The sequence below is a fragment of the Nyctereutes procyonoides genome, unplaced genomic scaffold (genome assembly GCF_905146905.1).
Source record: "Nyctereutes procyonoides isolate TBG_1078 unplaced genomic scaffold, NYPRO_anot_genome, whole genome shotgun sequence".
Lineage (NCBI taxonomy): Eukaryota > Metazoa > Chordata > Mammalia > Carnivora > Canidae > Nyctereutes > Nyctereutes procyonoides.
This window is the reverse complement of record NW_026575051.1, coordinates 21,100,678-21,126,161: the sequence shown is the minus strand read 5'-3', so window position 1 is coordinate 21,126,161 and position 25,484 is coordinate 21,100,678. Positions and strand designations below refer to the sequence as shown.

At 40.3% G+C, this 25,484-nt stretch overlaps 1 protein-coding gene across 3 annotated transcripts in view; it reads left to right on the top strand.

Moving 5' to 3' along the window:
• KLHL31 (kelch like family member 31) overlaps positions 1–21,913 on the top strand; it is a 140,820-nt gene extending 118,907 nt beyond the window's left edge. For 2 of the 3 annotated variants that reach the window (XM_055330816.1, XM_055330818.1), the window contains 2 exons: positions 15,269–16,473; positions 18,588–21,913. In XM_055330816.1, coding sequence (XP_055186791.1) covers positions 15,269–16,473; positions 18,588–19,320 — 1,938 coding nt within the window. In that variant the 3' untranslated portion in view covers positions 19,321–21,913. Of the gene's footprint in view, positions 1–596; positions 862–15,268; positions 16,474–18,587 lie in introns of those variants that run through there. The other variant, XM_055330817.1, reaches the window with a different exon arrangement.
• The last annotated feature ends 3,571 nt before the right edge of the window (positions 21,914–25,484 follow it).

Genomic DNA, 25,484 nt, shown 5'->3' with positions numbered 1-25,484 from the left:
TCGATTTTTCTATTGCAGCTTAATATCACATGAACTCTTAGCAGCCATTGCACACCCTTGGTGTCTTTTGAAAACTTGTGATCAATTGAAATCCTCTGATTATTCTGTTTTCACATGAAGTGTTGCAAAAGTTGTTTCGAAAAAGATGTTTCAACCCCTGCATGTGTGCTAGAGTGTGTGTTAGTCTCAGACCTCCCTGTGGGTCACTGGAGAGTCAAGGAGTGGTCGCAAAACTCACTCTGTTAAACTATAGCATGACTCTTATTATTTTGATGCCACATGTGAGGTATCAAAGACAACACCTTGTCCTCCTAAACATGTGCTCCTCTTCTAAAGAACAGCCTATTTATAAACTGGATCTTTTCAGAGGACCTGAGGTGACCAGGCTATTTACCTTTTAGAAGCTAAGTTTTTAGTCACATCCTTCCCTTCTTCTTACGGAGTATGTACCCTGCAATCCCTACTTCCAACAATTAAATTCCTACCTAATTAATTTTCTTTCCTCACACTCAGGGTAACTCACTCTGGACTTTTTTTTTTTTTTTAAAACAACTGGGCATGTCAAGAAACCCAACCCTCTCCACCAACCAGAGCTCCGCCTCTTCCCCAAGAGACCTGGAGTTGAAGGCCAAAGAGGGAGAGCCTGCTCCGTGGCAGGCTCTGTTGCCTTATGCAGTTGGACGGCCAAGGGTCACTCTAAAAATTGCTGCTGCTGGGGACTCATCAGGTGGCTGCTGGTGGCTCCCCACTGCATTTTCCTTCTTCTCCCTCGCTGTCTCTCTCAACACAGATTGCTTCCCAAGAGGAGCCTCCTCCTGAAAACTCATCATCACACATCCAGACGCCACTTCACACGGGAGGGTAAGGAGCTGGGGCCATGTTCTCCAATTCCTGTCTTCTAGATTCTAGGGTGCATATGGGTCTGTGGGTGGGAGAGGGTGGAGGTGTCTGCGTGTTCATGGTAGTGGAACTGTATCACTGAGGCAGTCCATAGTGGGGCCACATTGCTCACATTCTGGATTTGAAATTGGGAGCCAGAATACATTTTCTTGAAATGTAAGGAATGCTATAGATCAGGAGAATATCATAGTAATAGAAATGCACAGGGGGATGCCTTCGAAAAGTAAAATAGTTTGTTATTTCCACGAATAATTTTAAGTCTCTAGAGCCTAATGTATGTCTTTCTTCCTCTATAGATAGAAGGAGGGACAAAGTAAAATTCGTAGGTTTTGTTCACAAGGTTTAGAATACCATCTTCATTTTTATCAGGAACCATGTCAAACATTTACTACCTGATACGTTTAGATGAAATACAATCAATCTCAACTCACTTGGTGGCACAAAAATCAGAGAACTCCTTGAGTTCCCAGAAATACTCCTATTGGTAAAATAGAACCTACCCCTAGAAAGAGAACACATTTTTTATTTACCCATAAAACGAGTTTTGGTTCTCAGTGTGCGCCCATGGCTATCCTGACCTACGTTTTACATTAGGAGTGAAAAGGTGCAGTGGAAAACCCCCCTCGACTTGGACTTAACTTAAAATGGCAAAGCAGCAGAAGCTGGAGTGTTTCTATTCCTGGCATCAGTGCTGATGAGCTGGGACAGATGCAGGGACTGGAATGTGACAGGATAGGGGGAGGGCGCAGCTGATTCACCCCTTTGGCAAGGACACATTCTGGGATCCCAGCTCATTCTGGCATAAGAGTGACAGTGACACTTTAGCACACATGGCTTTTCAGCTTGCCCTGTGTAGAGTCTCTCCCAGGAGGCAAGGGTGGAAGGCAGCAGAAAAGTGAATGTTCTCAAATATAAAGTGACAATTCTTTTCTATAATCAGCTGTAGGAGATTTTCATCTGAGCGCTGTGTCAGGCCAGGAGGAGCTTCCTTCCAGTGTAATTCTTTCACAGGGACTTGCCCGCTCCTCAAAGAGAGTAGAATTATGTCACCATTCCTTGTCTGCACCATTCTCAGCCCAATGATTCTGGGTTTATTTTGGGTCATGGGTCTTTCTCAGAACCTCATGGAAGCTCTAGGCCTGCTCTACGGGAAAATACACATAAACACACGCATAACATGTTCCATAATATTCTAGAGATTTCCATGAAATTCATGGACTCCCTTGAAACCCAACCCAGAGCAGGGCTGCCAGATAAAATACAGAACACCCAAGCTACATTTGAATTTCAGATAAAGCACAAACCAGTCTTTTGTATAAGTATGTCCCAAAATACTGCAGGAGATATACTTATTCTAAAATAGGATTCATGGTTGATCCGTTCAAATTTAACTGAACATCTTGTATTTTTATTGGCTAAATCTAGCAACCCAGACCCAGGTGCATGCCTCCCAGGTGAAGAATTCCCTGTCCCAGTGGGTGTATCTGTATCTGATACATTTGATTCTAGGATTCTAGAATAAAACCATAGTGAGGGGAGAAAAGATAAAGGACCAGACTTTGACAGTTCTGACACAAAGGTCAGCCGTTCATTCTTAACTCTGTGTAAAGTTTTAGAACTGAAAGGTACACATCTCCTCATCTGACAGATGGTTAAACTGAATTCCTAATTGATGTTTTGCCATAGGTCTATTCGATGGCTAAACCAAAAAGAACACAAAAACCCAATTTCCAGTTCTGTGACAACCAAAAAGACATTAACCTAAGAAACTGCATCTCTAACCACCTCTCTCTAAAACATAAACACACAAAAGAGTAAGAAGAGAAAGAGCTCTTTTCCTGAAATGTCAACAAAACCCAAACCAAAAATTTTAGCACTGGATCCTTGTGCCCTAGATCTAGTCTTGGTGAATGGAATTACAGTTAACTTTGTGTATAGTTTCTGTATACTTTACAGATAAAGGCCAGGCATAATCCTCTAGCTAAGTTGAATCATATGGAATATTTGTTTTGAAACAAAAATTGATAATTTCACATTCAACCCAATGCTTAAAAGGAAGCACATTATGTTCTGATTAACAAATTCATGCAGGATATCCTTGAACCTGTTTCTATTTTTGGCTTATCTCATTATTGGAGTTTTATATCTTTACTACCCATAACAGGATTAAGAACTCCAAAGGTTCTGTTCATCCTCAGATTTATTTTACACTCAAAAAATTTATTTCAGTGTTCGGACTTACAAAGAATCATTTGATGTTCTCTATATCCAAATTTTTAATCTACAACCTCAGGTCCACCTCACCCAGTCTCTATCTTCTCATGCTGGAAAGAGCTAACTTTTTAACCTGCTACAGATTTTAACCTACCCTGGGCTGAAGGGAAGTGATGATGGAGGTCAAGATTCAATCTGGGTTTGCGTCTTCGCTCTGGTACACATTGGACCCTTGCTTGACCTTGGATATGTCTTTAAACTCTCTCTGAACCTCGATTTCATTTGTAAAATGAACATACTATAACCTATCTTTTTGGATTTCAGTGATGCTTAAACTTAAACAAAAAATCATGTAAAGTACTTCACCCAGGGCTCAGCACACAGTAAGTTCTCATTTAGTACATGCTAGTTACATAATTATTATTTTAATTAGAAAGTAAGGTAACAGTTTATAGTTAATACATAATACAGATTCATACTTGGTGATTTATATTTAGGAATAATTATTAATGTACTTAGATTTTTTGGAAAATACAAAAGACGCTAAAAAATGTGATGGCTTACATGATTGCCCAGCTGTTTATCAGATGTCGAATACATGACACTGAGAGCCAAGATCTGTGGTGGGCAATGGGAGGAGAGTGTGGAGCTGCATCTCTGTTACCCTTCCACCTAGTTTTTAAAGGGCAGCTCTTCCAGGAATCCAAGAGGCTGTTCTGGGTAATCCTGCATGGAGCAGAGAGGGTAAGAGGCTGTGGTACCATGCCAGAGAAAGAATTTTCTTTCTGGGCTTTTCTGCACAGGGTGAAGATAGTTTGGAAGCATATAGAGCCTTTCATAACCCTCTGCACACTGTGCAAAGTCTTTTCTTTCACCCAAAAATGGAAGGGACAGGAAAGGATTTACAATGCCTCTAAATAGCAGCTCATCTCATTACACAACCTGCTTTGCTGTAGCTGGTCCTCTTTCCAGCGATTCCTGCTATGATCGGGGCTGTGTGAAAAAGACAGCTACAAGTTCTAGCTGTCTCAGGGAGTATGTATAGTTCTTCCTTTCTTTGATCCCCAGGTGGGAGGGCTCCCCCACCCTGCAGGTCACTAGAGCTGGGTAGGAAGGAAGAATCAAGCCTGACGTGCTTTAAGAAAATGAAGAAACAGTTTTGAAACTCCCAGCCATGGGCACCTCAGCAAGGCTGTTCCTCCCCACACCGACCATGACTGCAACCAAAGCCCTGCTTCAGGTATGGTAGCCACGGTGATTGCCCTGCTACCAAGCCTGGAGAATCCCTGAGCAGCTGGCCACAAGGCACTTACTCAGTTTAAAAAAGAAAAGAAAAAAGCTTGAAAAAAATAACAATAGCTAAAAACCATCATCCAACTCTGAACTAATATATAATTGAATCAATAAGGATGGGATGCTTTCAAAATTTATTAACTTCTAGGTTATACTCTAGATTACACATGAACATATATATGCAACCTATTTTTATTTTTTATTTATTTCTATTTTCAAAATTTTTTTCCAACTCATTTTTAAAACACCTGTTCCTCACAGCCATGTTGTGGCCTATCACTGTGACCATCATCAGCAATCACTTACAATACGACCCAGGGCACATAAGTGAACATTTGTACAATTGTAGAAGAAACAGTGAGAGTTCTTGGCTTTAACTACATGTTCACATATGACCTAGTGACAGAGTAGCATATTCTGTAAATATTCTATTCCTTCTCATCCCTCTTTGTTAGCCCATTCAATCAGCTCGAAGGCCCAGCACTATGACCAAATGAGTAAATCAAAGAGGATTAAACTATCCCACTTTATCTTCACATATCTGCTCCTTAAGGCCACCCTTTTGCAACTTTCTCCCTTTAAAGCTATCCTTGGTCTTCATTTAAATGTGATTGTGTAAGTACACTGGTTGGCCAGGTGGCATGGTGAATGTGTGTGGTGTGTGTGTGTGTGTGTGTGTGTGTGTAAGTGCTTGCACAGGCATGGATATGCTCAGTGTAACATGCCTGTGTCTGTATTCCTCAGGAAGACCCCAGTGTGAGGGCTATGAAGAGTTTGTTGAAGGCTTGTCAACCTGCCTGATAAGAATAGAGTCTCTTGGGGTTTGATCCTCCGTAATGAAGAAGCTAGTATTCTCTACAGTAAGGCTCTGAGTTGCTGCCCTTACCATTCTTACTGGCCTGTACTCCTCAAACTGAGAAAAACAGCGGCCAGAGCCCCATGCAGGGCTGACAAGGGAGCAGAGCATTTGTCAGCAGATAGCTCATGATCATCTCTACAGCCTAGAGAACAACATCAGAGCTTTGTCCAGCTTCGGAGGGGTGACTGATCCTCAGGCTCCTTGGAGGGGTTTGTGGTGTCCTGATTGGAGGAACAGGGCACAGACTAAGCCTCACCTCCAAGGTGCACACGTAGGAAAAAAATGTAGTGGCAGCTCTAGTCAAGAAAGATTGAATTTGCAACAATACCTGGGAAAATATGGCCACTAGGAAGTTGAACATAGGCTCTGGTTTCAGTGATCTCTTACATGGTCTCCTGACTGTTCTTCTCTTTCTTGCCTCCCATAGAGAGAGCTAAAGAAGCCAGTTACCTCTACAAAGTGATTTTGAGGGATCAAAAAGTTCTCTTATTTTAAAAATGTATATATTAAAATATTATTGAAAATATTAATTAATAGGGGCACCTGGCTGGCTCAGTTGGTAGAGCATGTGACTCTTGATCTCAGGGTTGTGAGCTCAAGCCCCACACTGAGTGTAGAGATTACTTTAAAATGAAATCTTTTAAAAATTAATTAATAATATTACAATCTAATTAATTAAATTAATTGATATTATTTACAATATCATTGAAAGAATAAAATAGTATATATATAATAAACAGCTTACTCTTCAACAACATGGGGTTTAGGGGCACCGACCTCCTGCATAACCAAAAATTTGTGTATAACTTTTGATTCCCCAAAAACTGAACTACTGCTATACACAATTTACTGGAGAGACAAACTCTTTATGCAGAGATGATTAAGGTCACACAGCATGTTAAGAGAATACTTCTTTTTTTTTTTTAAGAGAATACTTCTAACGAGCTCTTTGCAATAGCAACAAGAGGTGACTACAAAATTATTACACGGTATAGTATGGACTATAGTTACTTTTATGCAGTTATGACTTCATACTGTATCTTTACACTTGTTTACATTTCTCTAAACTACAAATGGTGTCGTGCATGGTCTATAAGTATATGGGTAAGTTTTGATAAATTCTAAATTTTTAAAATAGATTGGTATATATTATCATAGTAAATAATAGACTAGTATCTATGTACTTTTTATGCATTCATGACATACCAAAATTTTTCTTAACTTTTTCAATATTTCTAGACTACCTGGGTTTGTCTGTAAATTTTCTCAAATTATTGCAAATCTCCGAAAAAATTTCCAATATGTTTATTGAAAAAACCATGTGTGTAAGTGGACCCACACAGTTCAAACTTGCACTGTTCAAGAGTCAAGTGTGTGGTATATGTGTGTATATATTTATATATATATACATATATAAAAATTTTATATATACATATATATTTTTTCATATATATATATGTATATATATGAAATAAAAAGTGGCAACATGAAATAAAGAAGGCCTAGAAGAACTAATGATTTCACAAGGGCCTCAGGTTATCTTCTCCCTTCCTGGAGATTTCTTAATTCTTCTTGATCACATATGAATTTATTGAGTTCAAACCCTTTCCAGCATCCAACGTCCTGTATGTTTTGGCTTAATATGCCCTCCCACTGTCCCTCATGACTCAGCCATCTGAGTCTGCCCATACCATGCTGTGTCATGGCTCCCTGCTTCAGCATAAGGCATTTCCTCTACTTCTAATGACCTTATCCCTCCTATACACACTCCTGTTAAAATCCCTTTGTTTGGTACCAGAACCAATAAGACTCCTATTATCTGTGAACCTCCTCATCCCAACAACACTTCACCAAAATAACCCTTTAATTTTGCATTGCTTACATAACCTATAACCAAATGTCCCAAGTTTTCTAAACTCCCAAGGTTACCTTTGTCCTTCATATCAAAATAAAAATAATCTGTTCCTCATCCTGTATAATTGCACAAATTCGATTTTTCTCCCTAGTATTTTCAGAACCCCTGGAAAATGTTCCTATTTTCCAGAAACCACCCTTGACCCCCCATTGTTATTTGCCATTTCTCATTCTGGGTCACTGTGTAAGCTCGTCCCATCTTGTCTCCTGCTCCTCATGATTGCTTTTCTAAAATGTGGCAGCTTTCTGATTCCCTTCACCTCAAGGCATAAACAAGTCACTTTTATATTCCCAAAGAAACAGATAACAAGGGTGGTTGATTTTAATGAAAATGACTGAAATTTTTTGAACGCTAGCTTCTTGCTGAATACTCTGCCAAATGCTGTATAGGCATTTTCTCATTAAGTTTTCATGTTCAACCCTATAGGCAGGCACCATTACTATCTTTGCTTTAGAGATAAGTCAGTGGAGACTCTAAGAGGTTAGGTAATTGATGATATAAGTAGCAGAGCTGGTATTTATGTTGCATTTTATTATCATTCAGTTTGAAATATTATCTAATTTCCCATGTGATTTCTTCTTTGGAACATGGCTTATTTATAAGTATATTGTGTAGTTTCCAGATCTGTGGTTTTCATAGTTTATTGTTACTAATTTCTAACTTAATTCCAGTATGATCAGAGAACACACTCTGCATGACTTCAGTGCTTTTAAATTTATGGAGACATAATTTTGTAGTCCAGCATAGGTCCTGTGTTGGTGAGTGTACCATATACACTTGAACAGAATGTAGTCTGCAGTTGTTGGGTATAATGTTCTAGAAATATCAGTTAAGTCAGGGTGATTAATAATGTTCAGATAATCAATATCTTTATTGATTTTTGTTGTCTAGTAGTTTTGTCAGTGTCTGAGAGACGGTTATTAATATTTTCAAATATAATTGAGGAACTGCCTATTTCTCCCTTCATTCTGTCACACTGTTTTGCCACACATAATTTTGAAGGTCTGTTCTTTGCACATATACATTTATATTTGTTTTATCCTTGTGATGAGTTGACCTTCTTATCATTATGAAACTCCTTCTCCATCACTGGTAATTGTTTTTTTTCTTGAAATGTATTTCACTTCATATCCACACCAGTCTTCTTATGTCTACTATTTCCATGGTAAATCTTTTTGCACTCATTTTTTACCTATCTGTTCTTTATATTTATAGTGAGTCTTTTGTAGACAGCATATATTTGGGTCTTGCCTTTCTTATCCATTCTGAAAACCTGTGCCTTTTAATGACAATGTTTCACCCATTAACATTTAACATACTTGGTAATATAATTGGATTTAGGTTTACCATTAAATTATTTGGGCTATTTTTGGTCCCCTCTAATTTTTGTCCCTCTGTCTTAACTTCCCTGCCCTCTTTTGAATTTCATTTACATTTACCTATTGGTTTTTCAGCTATAATTTGCATTCATTAAGTGATTCTTTCAGGGTTCTGCTGTCCATTACCATAGTCATCAGTCACATGTGGCTATTAAACACTTGTTAGCTAGTCTAAAATGAGCCGTGCTGTAAGTATAGAATACACCTATGTTTTAAAGACTTAGGATTAAAAATAATAATAATAAAGAATTAGGATTAAAAAAGTAAAATATCACATTAATAATCTTATACCACTTACATGTTGAAATAATATTTTGTATATATTAGGTTGAATAAACTTTATTATTAAGATTAGTTTCACCTGTTTCTTTTTAACATTTTAATGTCACTACTGGAAACTTTTAATTGCATATGTGACTCTATTTCTATTGGACAGCAGTACTCTAAGATTACAATGTGCAAGGTTAAATTCTCACATGTACAGAGCTAATATTTACCACTTCACATAAAATATAGAAACCTTGCAACTGTATAGATTCACTTACCAACACCCCATCCTTTATGCTATAATTGTCATATGTGCTACATCTGGAAATGTTAGAAACCCCCTAAGACGGGGATCCCTGGGTGGCTCAGCGGTTTAGCACCTGCCTTTGGCCCAGGGTGCAATCCTGGAGTCCCGGGATCGAGTCCCGCATCAGGCTTCTGGCATGGAGCCTGCTTCTCCCTCTGCCTGTGTCTCTGCCTCTCTCTCTCTCTATGTCTATCATAAATAAATAAATAAATATTTAAAAAAAAAAAGAAACCCCTTAAGACAATGTTATCAGTTTTGCTTTGAAGAGTTATATGAATTTTAAAAAGGTTTAGAGGGGGAAAACATCTTTAATATGCATCCAGATATTTATTATTCCTGATGCTCTTCATTCCTTCCTGAAGATTTAAGGTTTCATTGAGTTTCCCCTTTCGGGATCTCTCTTTTCCAGAATTCCCAGCGCACTTTCCAGGGGATATAGTGGCCACAAACTGTCCTCTGATTCTTGGATGCAGTGACACTTTCTGGTGGAGTTGTAGCTGCCCTGTGAAGTACCAGTTGCAGTCTGTTCATAGGTGAAAAGCCCCCAACAAAACCGAAACCAAAACCCACCAAAAAACACTCCAAAATCTTGCAAGGATAGAGAGACTCATCCTGTGCTATTTCTTTTTTTCCGACTCTTGACTCCTCTTCAAAATTATCCTGCTTTTTATACTCCCTGCCATCCCTTGGTAGTTTCTTCTACTTCTGTCAACACCCCTCCAATCCACAGGCCCCAACTCTTACCCACTAGAGCTCTTTAAATTCAAACAGTCCTTCTTCAGAGGCTGGGTCTTCACAACAATACCATATGGTATTCCTAAAGTCAGAGAGTGAGCTAGTCCCAATTTATCAAACTTAATTAAGGATACTTGAGGATACCTTAATTAAGTGTGATATAAGAGAATAGCAATGTAGAAAAAGAAGATTTAAAATCATATATTATTGCTTCTACAGTCCACCTTTGGATTCTTTTGGAATCCCTTGCTGGCCCTTTATCTCCTTAGTCCCATCATATTGCTATGTTATTAAGGCCAGACTCTCTTTTCTCCAGAAACCTCACAATTTCACCCTGTCCCTGGGACAAGAATGATTTAGTACAGTATACCAATTACTAGAATAGTGAGACTGTTCTATACTGAGTTGGTAAATAGCCAAATAATCAGCCAAATAGTGGCTGCCCTGAGCTCCCCAAAAACCCTCCCACCCCACCATCCTTTCTGAAAAGACCCTGGGCCCCACTATTATCCAGCAGCTGAAGACTTACACAGAGTACTCCAGGGAAGCCCTTGGAACCCAGCTCTGGAACTGTGGCCTATGAATCCATACTACTTAGTAGGTGTCCTGCTTTATCAGTTGCTTAATATCTTTAATACCACGCCATATGCTACCAATGCAAAGAGTAGTTGCCCCTTATCCACAGGGGATACCTTCCAAACCCGCGCCTCATGATGTCTAAAACTGCAAATAGTACTGATGCTTATATATACTATGTTTTTCCTATGCATATATACCTGTGATAAAGTTTATTTTATAAATTAGACATAGTGAGAGATTAACAACAATAATGATAAAACAGAACAATTATAACAACACATTGTAATCAAAGCTATGTGAATGTGATATCTCTCTCAAAATATCTTATGGTGCTGTACTCACTCTTCTTCTTTTGGTAATGTGAGATAATAAAATGCCTACATGATGAGATGAAGTGGGGTGAATGACTGGGGCTTTGCGATGTAGTGTTAGGCTACTATTAACCTTCTGATGATATGTCAGAAGGAGGATCATCCACTTCCTGACCACGGGTTGACCATGGGTAAACTGAAACTGAGGACAGTGAAACCACAGATAAAAAGGGGGCTGCTGTAATCATTTAATGATAGATAAACAGAATATTTAACATTTCAATATAAAACAATCATGTTAGTCCTCAAGTTCAGGATTTCCTTCAAAATAATGAGTGGTTATGAGCCGTATATCTACATGAATAAAAACTTCTCCAAAGGGATTCTTCTAGGAAAAATAGACAAGGCTTTTCCCAAAGACACATCGGTGCTTCTACTCCGGATGGTAGAAACTGATATTTAAAAAAAAAAAATTTTTTTGCTGTGCTTGCCTAGTTACTTGTTACCATTTTGTACTTGTCATGTCTTGTTTGTCTTATATTACTTACATATTGTATTGCTCCATCATTCCCAGCACAGTCCCGCCCACACAGCAGTAGGTGTCTGATAACTGCTTGCTGAACAAACTCTTTAAAATTTTCCCCAGAAAAATCCATCACGGGGCCATTTACCACTAAGTCAAATGCATTTGAAGACTAAACTGATGGTGGGTTGAAAATCTATTTCACCAGGTAAGGATGCATCTGGCATTGGTTGCAAGAATGAGGGAGGACAGATGTGCTGTAGTTTGTAAGCAAGTATAAATATGAATATTACAATCTGAGCTTAATGAGGAAGACAAAAGTCCTGGCAAAGAGATAGATCTCTGTTTCCTACCTACTTGCTATGCTTCTTCCACATGGAAAGGAATAAGACAAACACAAGAACTGTTATGGAATTTTTAAAAATACATTCTGGTATTTAAATTGAAGGGTCTTTCAAGGGGAATCAAATCCAAGTTTTACCCTTCAGGATAAACTCAAGAGTGTGACTTAAAAGAGACACATACACACACCCCTCAAAAAACTATGAAATGCCTAACTACCTAAATGTCCATCAGCTGAAATCAAGAGTCAGATGCTTAACTGGCTGAGCTACCCCCAGGAGTTTTAAAATTACAAATTTAATTTCCCTAATACTTACAGGGCTATTCAAATTGTCTATTTTATATTCAGTGAGTTATAGTTTATATGGGTTTGTTTGTTTGGTTGGTTTTTTTGTTTTGTTTTGTTTTGTTTTGTTTTGTTTTGTTTTGAGAAATTGGTCCAGAAGAATGGCATAAGTTTTATACATCTTTAGTATGGGATGCTCTGCAACTATTGGGGAGAATGATGTAAATTTATGTGTGTACTGATATGGTAGGACATACATAAGTTACTGTTTGGTGAAAAAAGCGAACTGCTGAATAATAAAGCATAAACATGCTTTGATCTAAGTTCGCATAGAGTGGTATGCTGGAGCTGACTTGTACTGGTTCATGAGAGCCAACTGTTATGTTTTCAGGAATTTGACAGGCTGGTTGTTACGGGGTAAATAGTTTAAAATCAGCTATAATGAGTACATTTGCACCAAAGAAATTCACACCTGACAAATAAGGGCTCCCCTCCACTTAGCTGGTTTATCGGCACACCACTGCTCAAAAATGTGCTGATATGAGTTTGTATAAGAATATCCAATTATCTGGAATAATATATACCAAATTGTGAGTTGTTGATTTACACAGACTGATTTTGTAATCTAAAAAATGAGAAAAGATACAAGGGTAATCTCACAAAAAAAGTGAATGCTACCATGCTGTAAATAAAATCCACTGAAGTTTCCTCAATAAGTTAAAAACAGAGCAACCCTACCACCCAGCAATTGCACTATTGGGTATTTACCCCAAAGAATGAACAAAGGGGCGCCTGCACCCCAATGTTCATAGCAGCAATGTCCACAGTAGCCAAACTGTGGAAGGAGCCAAGACGTCCTTTGATAGATGAATGGATAGAAGATGTGGTATATATATATATATATATATATATATATATATATATATATATACACAATGGAATAGTACTCAGCCTTCAGAAGAGACAAATACCTACCATTTGCTTCAATGTGGATGGAACTGGAGGGTATTATGCTAAGTGAAATAAGTCAAGAAAGACAATTATCATATGGTTTCACTTATATGTGAAATATAAGAAATAGTGCAAGGGACCATAAGGGAAGGAGGGGAAACTGAATGAGGAAAGTCAGAAAGGAAGACAAATCATGAGAGACTCTTAACTCTGGGAAACAAACTGAGGGCTGCTGAAGGGGACGTGGGGGGGATGGGGTAACAGGGTGACAGGTGTTAAGGAGAGCATGTGATGTGATGAGCACTGAGCATTATATGCAACTGATGAATTATTGAAAACTACATCTGAAACTAATGATGTACTATATGTTGGCAAATTGAATTTAAATTTAAAAAAGAGGGAAAAAACAAAATAAATTCTATTTTTAAAGTCCAGTTATAATATCTTCTAATGACTATGCTCAATATTTTGAAAAAATCTAAAGCAGTTTAATCAATGATATTTTAAGGGCTAAACTTAATATATTTCAAGTCTGTTTAATACTAAAGCTGCTCAGAGCCACTTCACACAGGTTTAAAAACTGCTTCAACGATTGGGTGCCTGGGTGGCTCAGTTGGTTAAGCATCCAACTCTTGGTTTTGGCTCAGGTCATAATCTCAGAGTCCTGAGACTTAGCCCCATGTTGGTCTCCAAGTTAAGTATGGAATCTGCTTGAGATTCTCTCTCTCTCCATCCCTCTTCCCCTCCCCTGCTCCCTCACTCATGCTTGCTCTGTCTCTCTGTCTCAAAACAAACAAACAAACAAACAACTGGTTCAAATATTTATAGCATTGATAATGGAAAGTGGTTACTATCCATATAAATATATCTTTATGAGGATATATCTCTAGATTTAGATTTAATGTCAAAGCAAAGACTATCAATCATACTCCCATCAACGATGTATGGGAGTACTATCTGATATTGTGAATATCAAAAAATATTTTAACCATCTTAAGCAATGTGTCCACAAAGCAATAAAAAAGGATCTCTGTAGGGCAGCCCCGGTGGCTCAGCGGTTTAGCGCCGCCTTCAGCCCAGGGCATGATCCTGGAGACCTGGGTTCTAGTCCCACATCGGGCTTCCTGCATGAAGCCTGCTTCTCCCTCTGCCTGTGTCTGTGCCCACCCCCCCACCCCCGTGTCTCTCATGAATAAATAAATAAATATATTAAAAAAAAAGGATCTCTGTATTTCAGTTGACAGCTCTGTGACTATAATTAGTTTAAAGAAATGTGTTTGTCAACTATTTGTATTTATTTTTTGTGAACAACCTAGTTAACTAGTCACAGTCTTTGATAACTTTCAATTGGATTACCTTTCCCTTATTAATTAATTGTTGGAGCTCTTTAGACGTCATGTCTATTACCCTTTTATCTGTCAAGAATGTCACAAATATTTTTCACTATCAGTTGCTTCTCTTTTAAATAGTTGGTGTTGTTTTATAGAAGTTTTCTTTTTTTCTTTTCTTTTTTTTTATTCAGATATTTCTGTCTTTTTTTTTTCCCTAGGGCTTCTGGATTTTGGGTTATACTTAAGAGCACCTTTCCTACCCTAATTTTTTTTTAAGATTTTATTTATTTATGACACACACACATGCAGAGAGAGAGAGAGAGAGGCAGAGACACAGGCAGAGGGAGAAGCAGGCTACATGCAGGGAGCCCGATGTGGGACTCCATCCTGGGTCCCAGAATCAGGCCGTGGGCTGAAGGCGGCGCTAAACCACTGAGCCACCCAGGTTGCCCCCTACCCTAAAATTAAGACAAAAATCTACTTGTGTGTATGTGTGTGAGAGCATGATTTAGAGATTTCATCCATCTAGAAGTTATTTTAGTGACTATGTAGAATAGAAATCAGTTGAACCAAAGTATCATTACAAGTTCGTACCCACTGATTTTTAAATTACACATTTATCCTAATATGTATATTTTTTACATGGGTTCCTGAATTTTAGTATTTTTTTTTTTAGGAAAACTTCAAAGGGGTTATAATTCACCTTTTCAGGAGGGTAAACTAAGCCCCTTCGAATGATGCTTAACTTCTATTCTATAATTGCTGTACAGCTAGATCAGAGAATATTTGATCGTTTCTGCTATATAAAATTAGTTGGCAGTACAGCAATTGAGAGGTCTCATTTGATAATATAAATCTTTCTAGAATTGTCTTCAATGCTTGATGCTGAAGTAAACCATCCATAAAATGTGCATCTAGTTTAATGTGAGTCTTTAAAACCACTTTGAGGTTTAATCTACATTATGCCATTTAAAAACTATTATGAAAAAGAACAGTTTCTCAATGTAGCATTTCAAAGTCTAAAGTGCTGTCAAAATAAAACCATGCCTTCTTCTTTTTTTTTCTTTTTTTTTTAGCAAGACCTTGCCTGTGACAGTGTGTCTGCCAACATGGCCCCCAAAAAGAAGACTGTCAGAAAGAACAAAGGAGATATCAATGAGATGACCATTATCGTAGAAGACAGCCCCCTAAACAAACTAAATGCTTTGAATGGGCTCCTAGAAGGAGGCAATGGCCTTAACTGCATTTCTTCAGAATTAACAGATGTTTCTTATGGTCCCAACCTCTTGGAAGGCTTGAGTAAAATGAGGCAGGAGAACTTCCTTTGTGACCTAGTCATTGGCACCAAAACCAAATCCTTTGATGTTCACAAGTCAGTGATGGCTTCGTGCAGTGAATACTTTTACAACATCCTAAAAAAAGACCCATCTACCCAAAGGGTGGATCTCAATGATATCTCGCCGCCAGGCCTGGCTACTGTTATCGCCTATGCCTACACTGGAAAGCTGACTCTCTCCTTGTATACAATAGGAAGCATTATTTCAGCTGCTGTTTATCTTCAGATCCATACCCTTGTAAAGATGTGCAGTGATTTTCTGATACGAGAGATGAGTGTTGAGAATTGCATGTACGTTGTTAACATTGCTGAAACATATTCCCTGAAAAATGCAAAAGCAGCAGCCCAAAAGTTTATCCGGGATAACTTCCTGGAATTTGCGGAATCAGATCAGTTTTTGAAACTTACCTTTGAGCAAATTAATGAACTTCTTATAGATGATGACTTACAGTTGCCTTCTGAAATAGTAGCATTCCAGATTGCAATGAAATGGTTAGAATTTGACCAAAAGAGAGTGAAACACGCTGCAGATCTTCTGAGCAATATCCGCTTTGGTACCATCTCTGCACAGGACCTGGTCAATTACGTTCAGTCTGTACCAAGAATGATGCAAGATGCTGATTGTCACAAACTTCTTGTAGATGCAATGAACTACCACTTACTTCCGTATCATCAAAACACATTGCAGTCTCGGCGCACGAGAATCCGCGGGGGCTGTCGAGTCCTTGTCACTGTTGGGGGACGTCCAGGCCTTACTGAGAAGTCCCTTAGTAGAGACGTCCTGTACAGAGACCCTGAAAATGGATGGAGCAAGCTTACAGAAATGCCAGCCAAGAGTTTTAATCAGTGTGTGGCTGTGATGGACGGATTTCTTTATGTGGCTGGTGGCGAAGACCAGAATGATGCAAGAAATCAAGCCAAGCATGCAGTCAGCAATTTCTGCAGGTATTTGATCCTTTATTAGGAACTGAAATGGTTCAATATTATGAGGAAATTGCTCTGACATAGAAGTAAATGAGTCCTGCCTGTTAGCTTAGTTCACAGGCTCAGTGAATCAATAATAATAATAATAATAATAATGCCACATTACATATATACAACAGTTCACACTGCATAAAGTATATGTGTATATAAAAGGCACTCTAGACTTCTGAATAAGCCTATGAAATGAGCTCGGAAGATGTAGTTATTCTGATTTTACATGTGAGAAATCTCATGCCCATAGAAGTCATACCACAAGTGATACGCTAGTGAGGTGCCCTTCACAGTACACTGTTTTTCTGAAAAGAAACTGGATACAAACTTAGTTTTTAACACTAGGTGGTAAGAAAGATCAAAATAACACAAAATTTCTTTATAGTGACTGTTACTGATGACTGTCAGATTCGTAATTGGCAACTACAATGAGATCATTAAAAATGTGGCAGGTAATTAACTCTAAATATTTTTTTAAAGACTGGACACTATAAAAAATGTCAATATCTTTGATGCATGCAGAAACAGCAAAGGTATAATATATCCTTCAGAAAAATGGAATTCAAATGCCATGTCATTTGTGTTTATTTATAATAAAAACACTTTCATATATATGAAATGTCAGAAAGTCATGCTTATTATATCAGGGTAGAAGCACAAAGTCAAACATAACTAATGAGCAAAATCTGAAAATTTATAAAGTATATCATGAAAAATATTCTTTATTATTTCATTATTATGTCTATGTGTCATTTAAATGAATCCAAACAAGTGATTTTTGCCCTTTAATTATAAGTATAGTTAAGTTTCGATTTGGTGGTTAAATGGGACAAAAATGAAGGAACATCAAACTAATGCAGGGAGGTCTGTATTTACAATACTTTGGAACTAGGTAAACAGTTGAAACGGGTTTTTTTTTTTAAGATTTTATTTACTTATGCATGAGAGACAGAGAGAGGCAGAGACATAGGCAGAGGGAGAAGCAGGCTCCCTGCAGAGAGCCGTTTGTGGGGATGTGATCCCAGGACCCCCCGGGATAAGGACCCCAGCCAAAAGGAGGATGTTCAACCACAGATCCACCCAGGTGCCCCCTGAGATAGGTTTTCTATGACTGCTTATTTTCCTCCTGCTGATAACGCTGTTAAGTATTCAAGTCACTTTTTTGCAGTATTGTTTTCAGTGCTTATGGTTAATAACTGTCATGTAGGACACTGAAAAATATATCTCTCAACTACAAAATCTCAGCTACTAATAAGTGCCAGAAAATAGAGAAATATCAACAGTTAAGCCTCTGTGGATGCTTTTGGACATGAGTTCCACTGATGTCATTCTAAGCGGATGACAGGAGACTTGGTGGAGTGACTTAGCTTTCCTGTCACAGTGGCCAGGCCAAGTGTCTGAATGAGGAAGTGTTTGCAACAATTGGAGAAATCCAATTAGCCAACTCCTATCTTAATGAAGCGCTAAGAGTGAGCCAGGGATGGCTGGTGTCTGAAGTTATGTGGAACTGACTTAGGTGTGGCAGCGTTCCCTTTGTGATTGCCACAGATACCCCGCTGCCGGGCAGCCCGGGCGGCGCAGCAGTTTGGCGCCTGCCTTCAGCCCAGGGCGTGATCCTGGAGACCCGGGATCGAGTCCCACGTCGGGCTCCCTGCATGGAGCCTGCTTCTCCCTCCTCCTGTGTCTCTGCCTCTTTCTCTCCCTCCGTGTCTCTCATGTATGAATAAATAATATCAAAAAATAATAATAAAAAGTACGTGTAGGCTTTAAAAAGAGAGAGAGAGAGAGAGACCCAGCTGCCACCGCCTCCCCGACAAGCACATCTCAGAATTCCTCCCCGATGATGGAGAGTACGGAGTACGGAAAAAAGAGGGACTGGAAGGAAAGGTCGGTGTCTGCGGGGACCTCTCCGAGCGGCCCCATAAAGGCTCTATAGTTGGGAGGAGGTGGGGGGGGGTTCGCCCATGCCCGCGTTGCCCGTATCCAGGTATCACCCTGTCCCGGCCCAGGGAAACAGCAGCCTCCAGGTGAGGGTTCCCTGGCTGCCGCCCACAAGACTGTCACGCTTGCTCTGCCGTTTGCAGATTCGACCCCCGCTTCAACACCTGGATACACCTGGCCAGCATGAACCAGAAGCGCACGCACTTCAGCCTGAGCGCGTGCGACGGGCTCCTGTACGCCGCGGGCGGCCGCAACGCCGAAGGCAGCCTGGCCTCGCTGGAGTGCTACGTGCCCTCCAGCAACCAGTGGCTGCCCAAGGCGGCCCTGGAGGCGGCGCGCTGCTGCCACGCCAGCGCGGTGGCGGGCGGCCGGCTGCTGGTGACCGGCGGGTACGTGGGCAGCGCCTACTCGCGCTCCGTGTGCGCCTACGACCCGGCCGGCGACTCGTGGCAGGAGCTGGCGGGCCTGGGCACGCCGCGGGGCTGGCACTGCGCCGTGGCGCTGGGCGACCGCGTGTACGTGATGGGCGGCAGCCAGCTGGGGCCGCGCGGGGAGCGCGTGGACGTGCTGGCGGTGGAGCGCTACAGCCCCGCCACGGGCCAGTGGAGCTCGGCGGCGCCGCTGCCCGTGGGCGTGAGCACGGCGGGCGCCGCGGCGCTGCACGGCCGCGCCTACCTGCTGGGAGGCTGGAACGAGGGCGAGAAGAAGTACAAGAAGTGCATCCAGTGCTTCAGCCCGGAGCTCAACGAGTGGACGGAGGACGACGAGCTGCCCGAGGCCACCGTGGGCGTGTCCTGCTGCGCCCTGTGCATGCCCAGCGGCGCCAGCCGCGAATCCCGGGCCAGCTCGGTGTCCTCGGTGCCCGTCAGCATCTGAGGCCGGGCGGCCGCGGGGACGGCGGGCGGCGGGCGTGACCTACCTCGGCTGTGCCTGGCGGTTTTGTGGTTTTTTTATTTCTTTTTTTTTTTTTTTTTTTTTGAAGCCGGCTGCAGAGCCCTGGCAACAAAGGAAAGACCCTTTATTTCAGCGGCCACTGGGTGGCAGGCAGAATTCGCTGTGGGCCCCCGTTCCACCGGGCCTGTTCCCTTCCTGCACAGCGGTCACACCCACACTGGAGAGTTGTCATCTACCCGGTAGCACACGTGAAGCTTATGGAAGCAGCTTCATGCACAAAAGTTTATCTTCCTCCCTCTCCTTTTTTCTTTAGGACGTCCAAAAGTTCACTCGTAGCTTTTATTTGTTCAGGAGAGACGCAGAGACACGGGCAGGGGGAGAAGCAGGCTCCATGCAGGGAGCCCGACGCGGGACTCGAACCCCGGTCTCCGGGGCCACGCCCTGGGCTGAAGGCGGGCGCTAAACCGCCGAGCCACCCGGGCTGCCCGCTCAGAGCCTTTAAAGTAGAAGCCCATCTCTAGCCACAAAGACTTACCTCTATATTTAAGGGCAGTTTCTTTTCCTAGACGTGACCGAGTGAAGAACACCGAAAGGCGTCCCATGACCCATGATAAAGTCATAAAGCTTAAAACCAAGTTTGACTGGAAGGTAACAGGGATTCCCCGCCCTGGGACTGTCACACTGCTCCCTTTGATTTATCCCTTATTCTTTTCTTCCTCTGTGCCCCAGTCCCCAGGGTATTTGCTATCAAAAAAAGATGCTGCTCGCAGAGAAGAAACTAACCGCTAGTCATTTAGTGTATGGTGTAAATTTAGGTCATTTTGTTGTTTCTCCTAGAAGTATTTGGAATTTAACCTTTGTCCCCTGTTAAACAAACAGCAAGTATCACGGGAGGCTTACTCTGACCCTAAAAACTACACCAAGATGCAACCTTGACCCTAATGTAAGCCCCCACAGAAGAACACCAAATAAACCTATGGCCAAAAGGACCACCAGTGTAAAGCTTATACAGCCCGAAGTTTATACAACTGATAACAATAATTTGATTCCCCCCACTTTTTTTAATGCATGACAATGAAAGGAACATTTGGAATTCTTGGGTCTAGTAGTAACAGGATGAATGGCTTCTACTGTTGGTAAATGTCACTGTTTCCCACTTCATAGCAGTCCTCCTGATTTCTTAATTTACGCCAATACATTCATTTCACATGCAAATATGAAAATAATGTATGCCCGTTCTGTTCTATGTGTTTTAACTTCATCTGCTCCAATTAGCTTTGCAAATTAAAGTATATCCACTTGATGTCACTTTTCTTATATATTTGCCAAATTTTGGAGCAAGGCAATGATTGTAGTAAATATCACATATTTTCCTTTCTTATAATTTATCACTTTTTTCTTTGGTGGTTTATTTGTTTTGGAGACGTGGCCTATAAGTAAGTTATGGGTTATGTGCAATTGGGTTTTGGAAAATAAAACCATTTAAACGGTTAATCATGAATATATAGAAATTTAACTGGGTTTTCATTAATCCCCTCTCTCTTATCTTGCGTAGAGAGGTTATTGCTAGAGTTTCAATATTTATATTTAAAATATTTTATTTGAACTGTGAAAAGTGGTTCATATAGTACACTTTGTGGAACAATTTTATATCATTGCCTCTTATGAAAAGTTCAATAACTGCATATTTAATGCTAACACTTGGTAAAGCCTACAACACTGTAAGCCAAGAACAAGGCATTAGTCATATGAAAACACTGGGCTATTTCCTCACCCCACACAGAACATTAGGAGCTTCTCTGAGTATGAAGCAGATCTAAAGGCGCCTGCTCCCTTGACTCCTTCTCCGTCCAGGCTGGAAAATGAAGCTGTGTAAGAAACCAGTTTATGGAGAAAGTTAAATGAAGCAAGTTAAATCATTGAGCGCCTTAAGTTATCAGTGTACAAACTATAGATAACCTTTGTCCTTTATGGCATCATTGATAAAATAAACTTGTCATTTTTAATAAATTATCTCAGCCACAACTTACAAAACCTATGTGAGGGTGACTCTAACATCTTTTAATTGGGCATCAATGTATAAATATATTCTTGTACAATTGAGAAGCCTGTAGTGCATTATGAATTTTGAGAGAAATAAAGGTGACTTATTATGAATCACAGGTCATAAATGGGCAAATAGGCATAATTCCTGATGTACACTAGTAGATGTGTCTCCCATTGAGATCCTAGAAGTTTTGTCAAGTGGAGGACCTAAGCCTTGGAATGAAATAAGAATCAATCAACCGTAACATTTTATCTTGGAAGAATGAGGAGAGATTAAAAGCAGAGGATTATTCAGCCTTCAGAGCTTGGTGAGAGGTTGTACATGGACTTGGCAGTGGCTTTCTGGACATGAGACTGAAGACATGTTAGAGCTGGATAAATCATTTGAAATTACCACGTAATGTATTTTCTACATTGTTTATCTGAAGACTCAGAAAACACACTCGCCTGGGCTTACCAGGTTCCTGGGTGCATTGCTGTTTTGTCTTCCGTTTCAACAATCAGGTTAATAAATAAAGACCATTATGAACTTAGAGTACTGGAATTTCTGGCATATAGCAAATTGGTAGGGAGCATGGAACATACAGGTGGGTCAAAGTGTCATGTCCTGGAACAACTGAAAGACACGAAGGTATATAGAATCAAAGTAACCTGGGTCCCTTTTCATGTGTAAGTGAAGTCTACCCTTTAACCCCACTATTGGAGCAGTTGCTCCTAGAAAATGTGACGGTTTGTCCATGTTTCCCAACTGGAAAATGACTTCATTTTATTAAAAATGTTTTAAGCTTACATCCAATTACACTCCCAGTCTTAGGTTCCAACACTATACCTCCTTTTACTTTTCTGAAAGAAAAGGATGTATTATTTTTGTGATGCCTATTGTTCTTGTAACTGCAAAGTCCTGCGATTAAATAAACGCATCAGTTCAGTCAATCAGAGCAGTAGCAAGTTACCCAGGAGATGAACTAGTAAGCTCTCCTTTTCTGAATGGGCCAGAGACCTGCTGTGTGAGTCTCGAGGAAGCAAGACTTGAACGTAGTCTGTCTGTTTTTACTTAGACTCTTGGTGTCCCACTGTCATCCCTGATGCACCAGCTGCTTTCAGTGGCATTGGATGAGTTTTATGTTTACTTCCTCTGCTGCTGCTATCAGTTATGGATAGAAGGTCAGTGACGGTACAGATTAATATAATTCTAATCCATGATTCGATGGTAGTGGGGTGTTACGAGCGAAGAGCTATAACTAGGGTAAGAAGTAAGTGAGCATGTACTGAATGGATCTATGATTTAAGGCAGAGCAGCAGTTATAGTAAGTGTATTTTACAAACATGCATATAACTAGAGGCTTCCCTGGAAGTATGTAAGTGTTAAAAGGTTGATTTTTTGCTGGTTATCTTGGCCAAATATCTTCAGAATTTATCCAAGATACTAGATAAAAGAAATTAGAATCACTTCATTTAATTTTTTCCGAGTTACAAAGAAACAAGTTTATGTAATCTTCTTTGAATAACTCTTCTTGAATTCTTTTCTGAAGAATGTTCTCTGAAGGAGATATGTCCTCACCCCAGCCTCTGATGAATATGTTCTCTAGCACAAGGCAGCATTGCAAGGAATTATTTTTCAGTATGTCTTTTCATACCAGTAAAAACTATAGCATCATTTCCTAAACACTCCTCCATGGTAATTCTGAGAACTGAAGAATCTAAAGCATTAAAGATTTACCCTCCAGCACATTCAGAGGGTAAAGCCCATCGAAATTTCCCTCTCAGAGAATTTGAGATATAATACTGTCTCGGACACTCCTTTAAAAAAAAAAAAAAAAACCAACTTTGTATTTATTCAGCAAATTCTGGCAAAACAAATTCTTTGCTTAAAACATTCTGGTACCATATAAGGAACAACAAACTAAAATGTATGTGGTGTCTGTATCCTCATCACTATCAATAAAGCTGTATTCAGTAAGAGTTTAGTCAATTATCAAATGTGAGTAGTTTTGAAGTGTCCTTTGTGTGATGATTGGGGTGGTTTTTCCCTCTAGTTAGTTTTCATGATGATTCACCTCAACAAAACACAACAAGAAAAGAAATGACATAATTGAGGAGCTGTTCAAATAGCTTGAAGACTAGTAAAAGAAAATGTATAAAACATTAGTAGTGACTTGCTTTGTAGCTCAGACAAAGCCTGCATTTGATCTGTCTCAGCCCTGACCACTTAGAAATCATAGATTTCGTGTGGTGGTTTCTAGCCTCATTCCCACCCCGACCACAGCCAACCTGGCATGAACTCGGGGTCGTCATCATTTGCAATGAAACTACATTTTAGGAAATGAAATTGTATTGCTGTACCGGCAAACCCTTACTCTTCCACTTCGCCTTCCAAATGAGCAAATGAAATGTAACCAACATAAGATGCTCAATCCTTGATGTGACTTAGTACTTAAAGAATAACACTCAGGTGAGGTGGTCATTTCTAGAAAATTCTAAATGATAGCAATTACTTTTTCTTAAACTTCTCCAAGCTTTGTAACCATGAAAAGAGACTAGAATGGCCTGGAAACAGAAACAAGCTGGTGCCACCCTCCCAGTTTTGAGCATACCAGCAGGTGCCCTAGAGTTATCCTTGAGTAGTCTTTGAACTTGCATATTGGAACCCCAAGCTTCCCCACGGGTCTCCACCCTCTCCCATGTTCACATACCAATCTGTCTCCGATTCATAGCACACATGAAATTACTTAATGATATTAATGACATCTAAGGCATTCTAGGATGTATCAAAGGAATAACCATTTTGTGTTCAGCAGATTTGATAGGAAGACTAGAGACAAAAAGGTATTCAAACCCACCTCTAGGCTTTCCCTCGTGGTGGTGGTATGGAAGTACACTAGGAAGTCAACTTCAGGAAAGGGGTCAGGCCTTGAAGGAGAGAGGGAATCCAACCTATACCTTCTAGAAACATTTTACTTAGCCCCTCTGTTTTCCTTTCCAGCCACATTCACAAGTTGGGCTATGAACACAGGTGTGAGAAGAATTATTCCCTATGCCAACACCAATCTTCCACCCAGTTTTGGAAGATATGCTCCTTAGAGTGGTGAAGAAGAGAGGCACTTTTCCCCAACCTTTGGACAAACACAGTAGCCTCTAGTTAGCCTAAAAATCCTATATGACTTCTTTTCTTATCCCTTTTAGAGAAGCACCTTTTAAAGGCAGGCTGTCTCATCTTGGAGAAATGACCTTTCAGATTTGCCTCAATATTTTGTCATAGCTGTAGAAGTGATTGCAATCTTCAAAAAACACCTTTTAAAATTACTGTTTATCTCACCCAGATGTGGTGATATGTCAAAATGGAAGCAACAAGACCATGATTTTGCAACAAGCATTTCTCTCTACCCCAGTCCCACCCCCACTGTTGCAAAATGTACCCACAGGAGGGAAGTGTCCAGTGATGTGAATCGAGGACTCATGCCTTTGTATCTGGCTGGTTTTGGTTTGTGCTCACACTTAGGTTATCACCATAGGCTCTGCATTCAGAAATTCTTTTTCCATCTTGGAGACATCACTACCACCAATTAGAGGGGGAAACAGGATCCCATTTTTGGTGAGCCAGGTATGAAGCAACCTATGCCAACTCTGCCTACATCATTTTGGCAAGAACTAGACATATGGCCATAATCTAGCTGCAGGGGAGCTGGAGAAAAAGACTTCGAGTAAGCCTAAGAGGGAGAAGAAAGGATTTCATATAGTATCATCTCTGCACATTGAAAGATTACATTTTGGAAACCACTGCCCTCATCTTCCTCCCTGGTTGCCCACGGAGCAAACTGCTTACCAGGCAAACTGCCTTCCCTCAACCTGTGGATCTGCCCACAGCAGGGTTCTCTTCTTTTCCTTTCCTGGCTCATAAGACTTCATTCAGCTCCTCTATTTATCTTGCCTTTTCTGAAGGACAGGCCTAGACAACTCTTGCAGCCTTTTCTCAATTCAGGGCCCGTACAGGTCTACAACATACATTAAAGGTATTCAATAAGCCTAGAGTGTTGGTAGACAGCTGAGAATATGGTCATCTGTAAACCAGGAAGAGGGCCTCCACCCAGAATCCAACCACA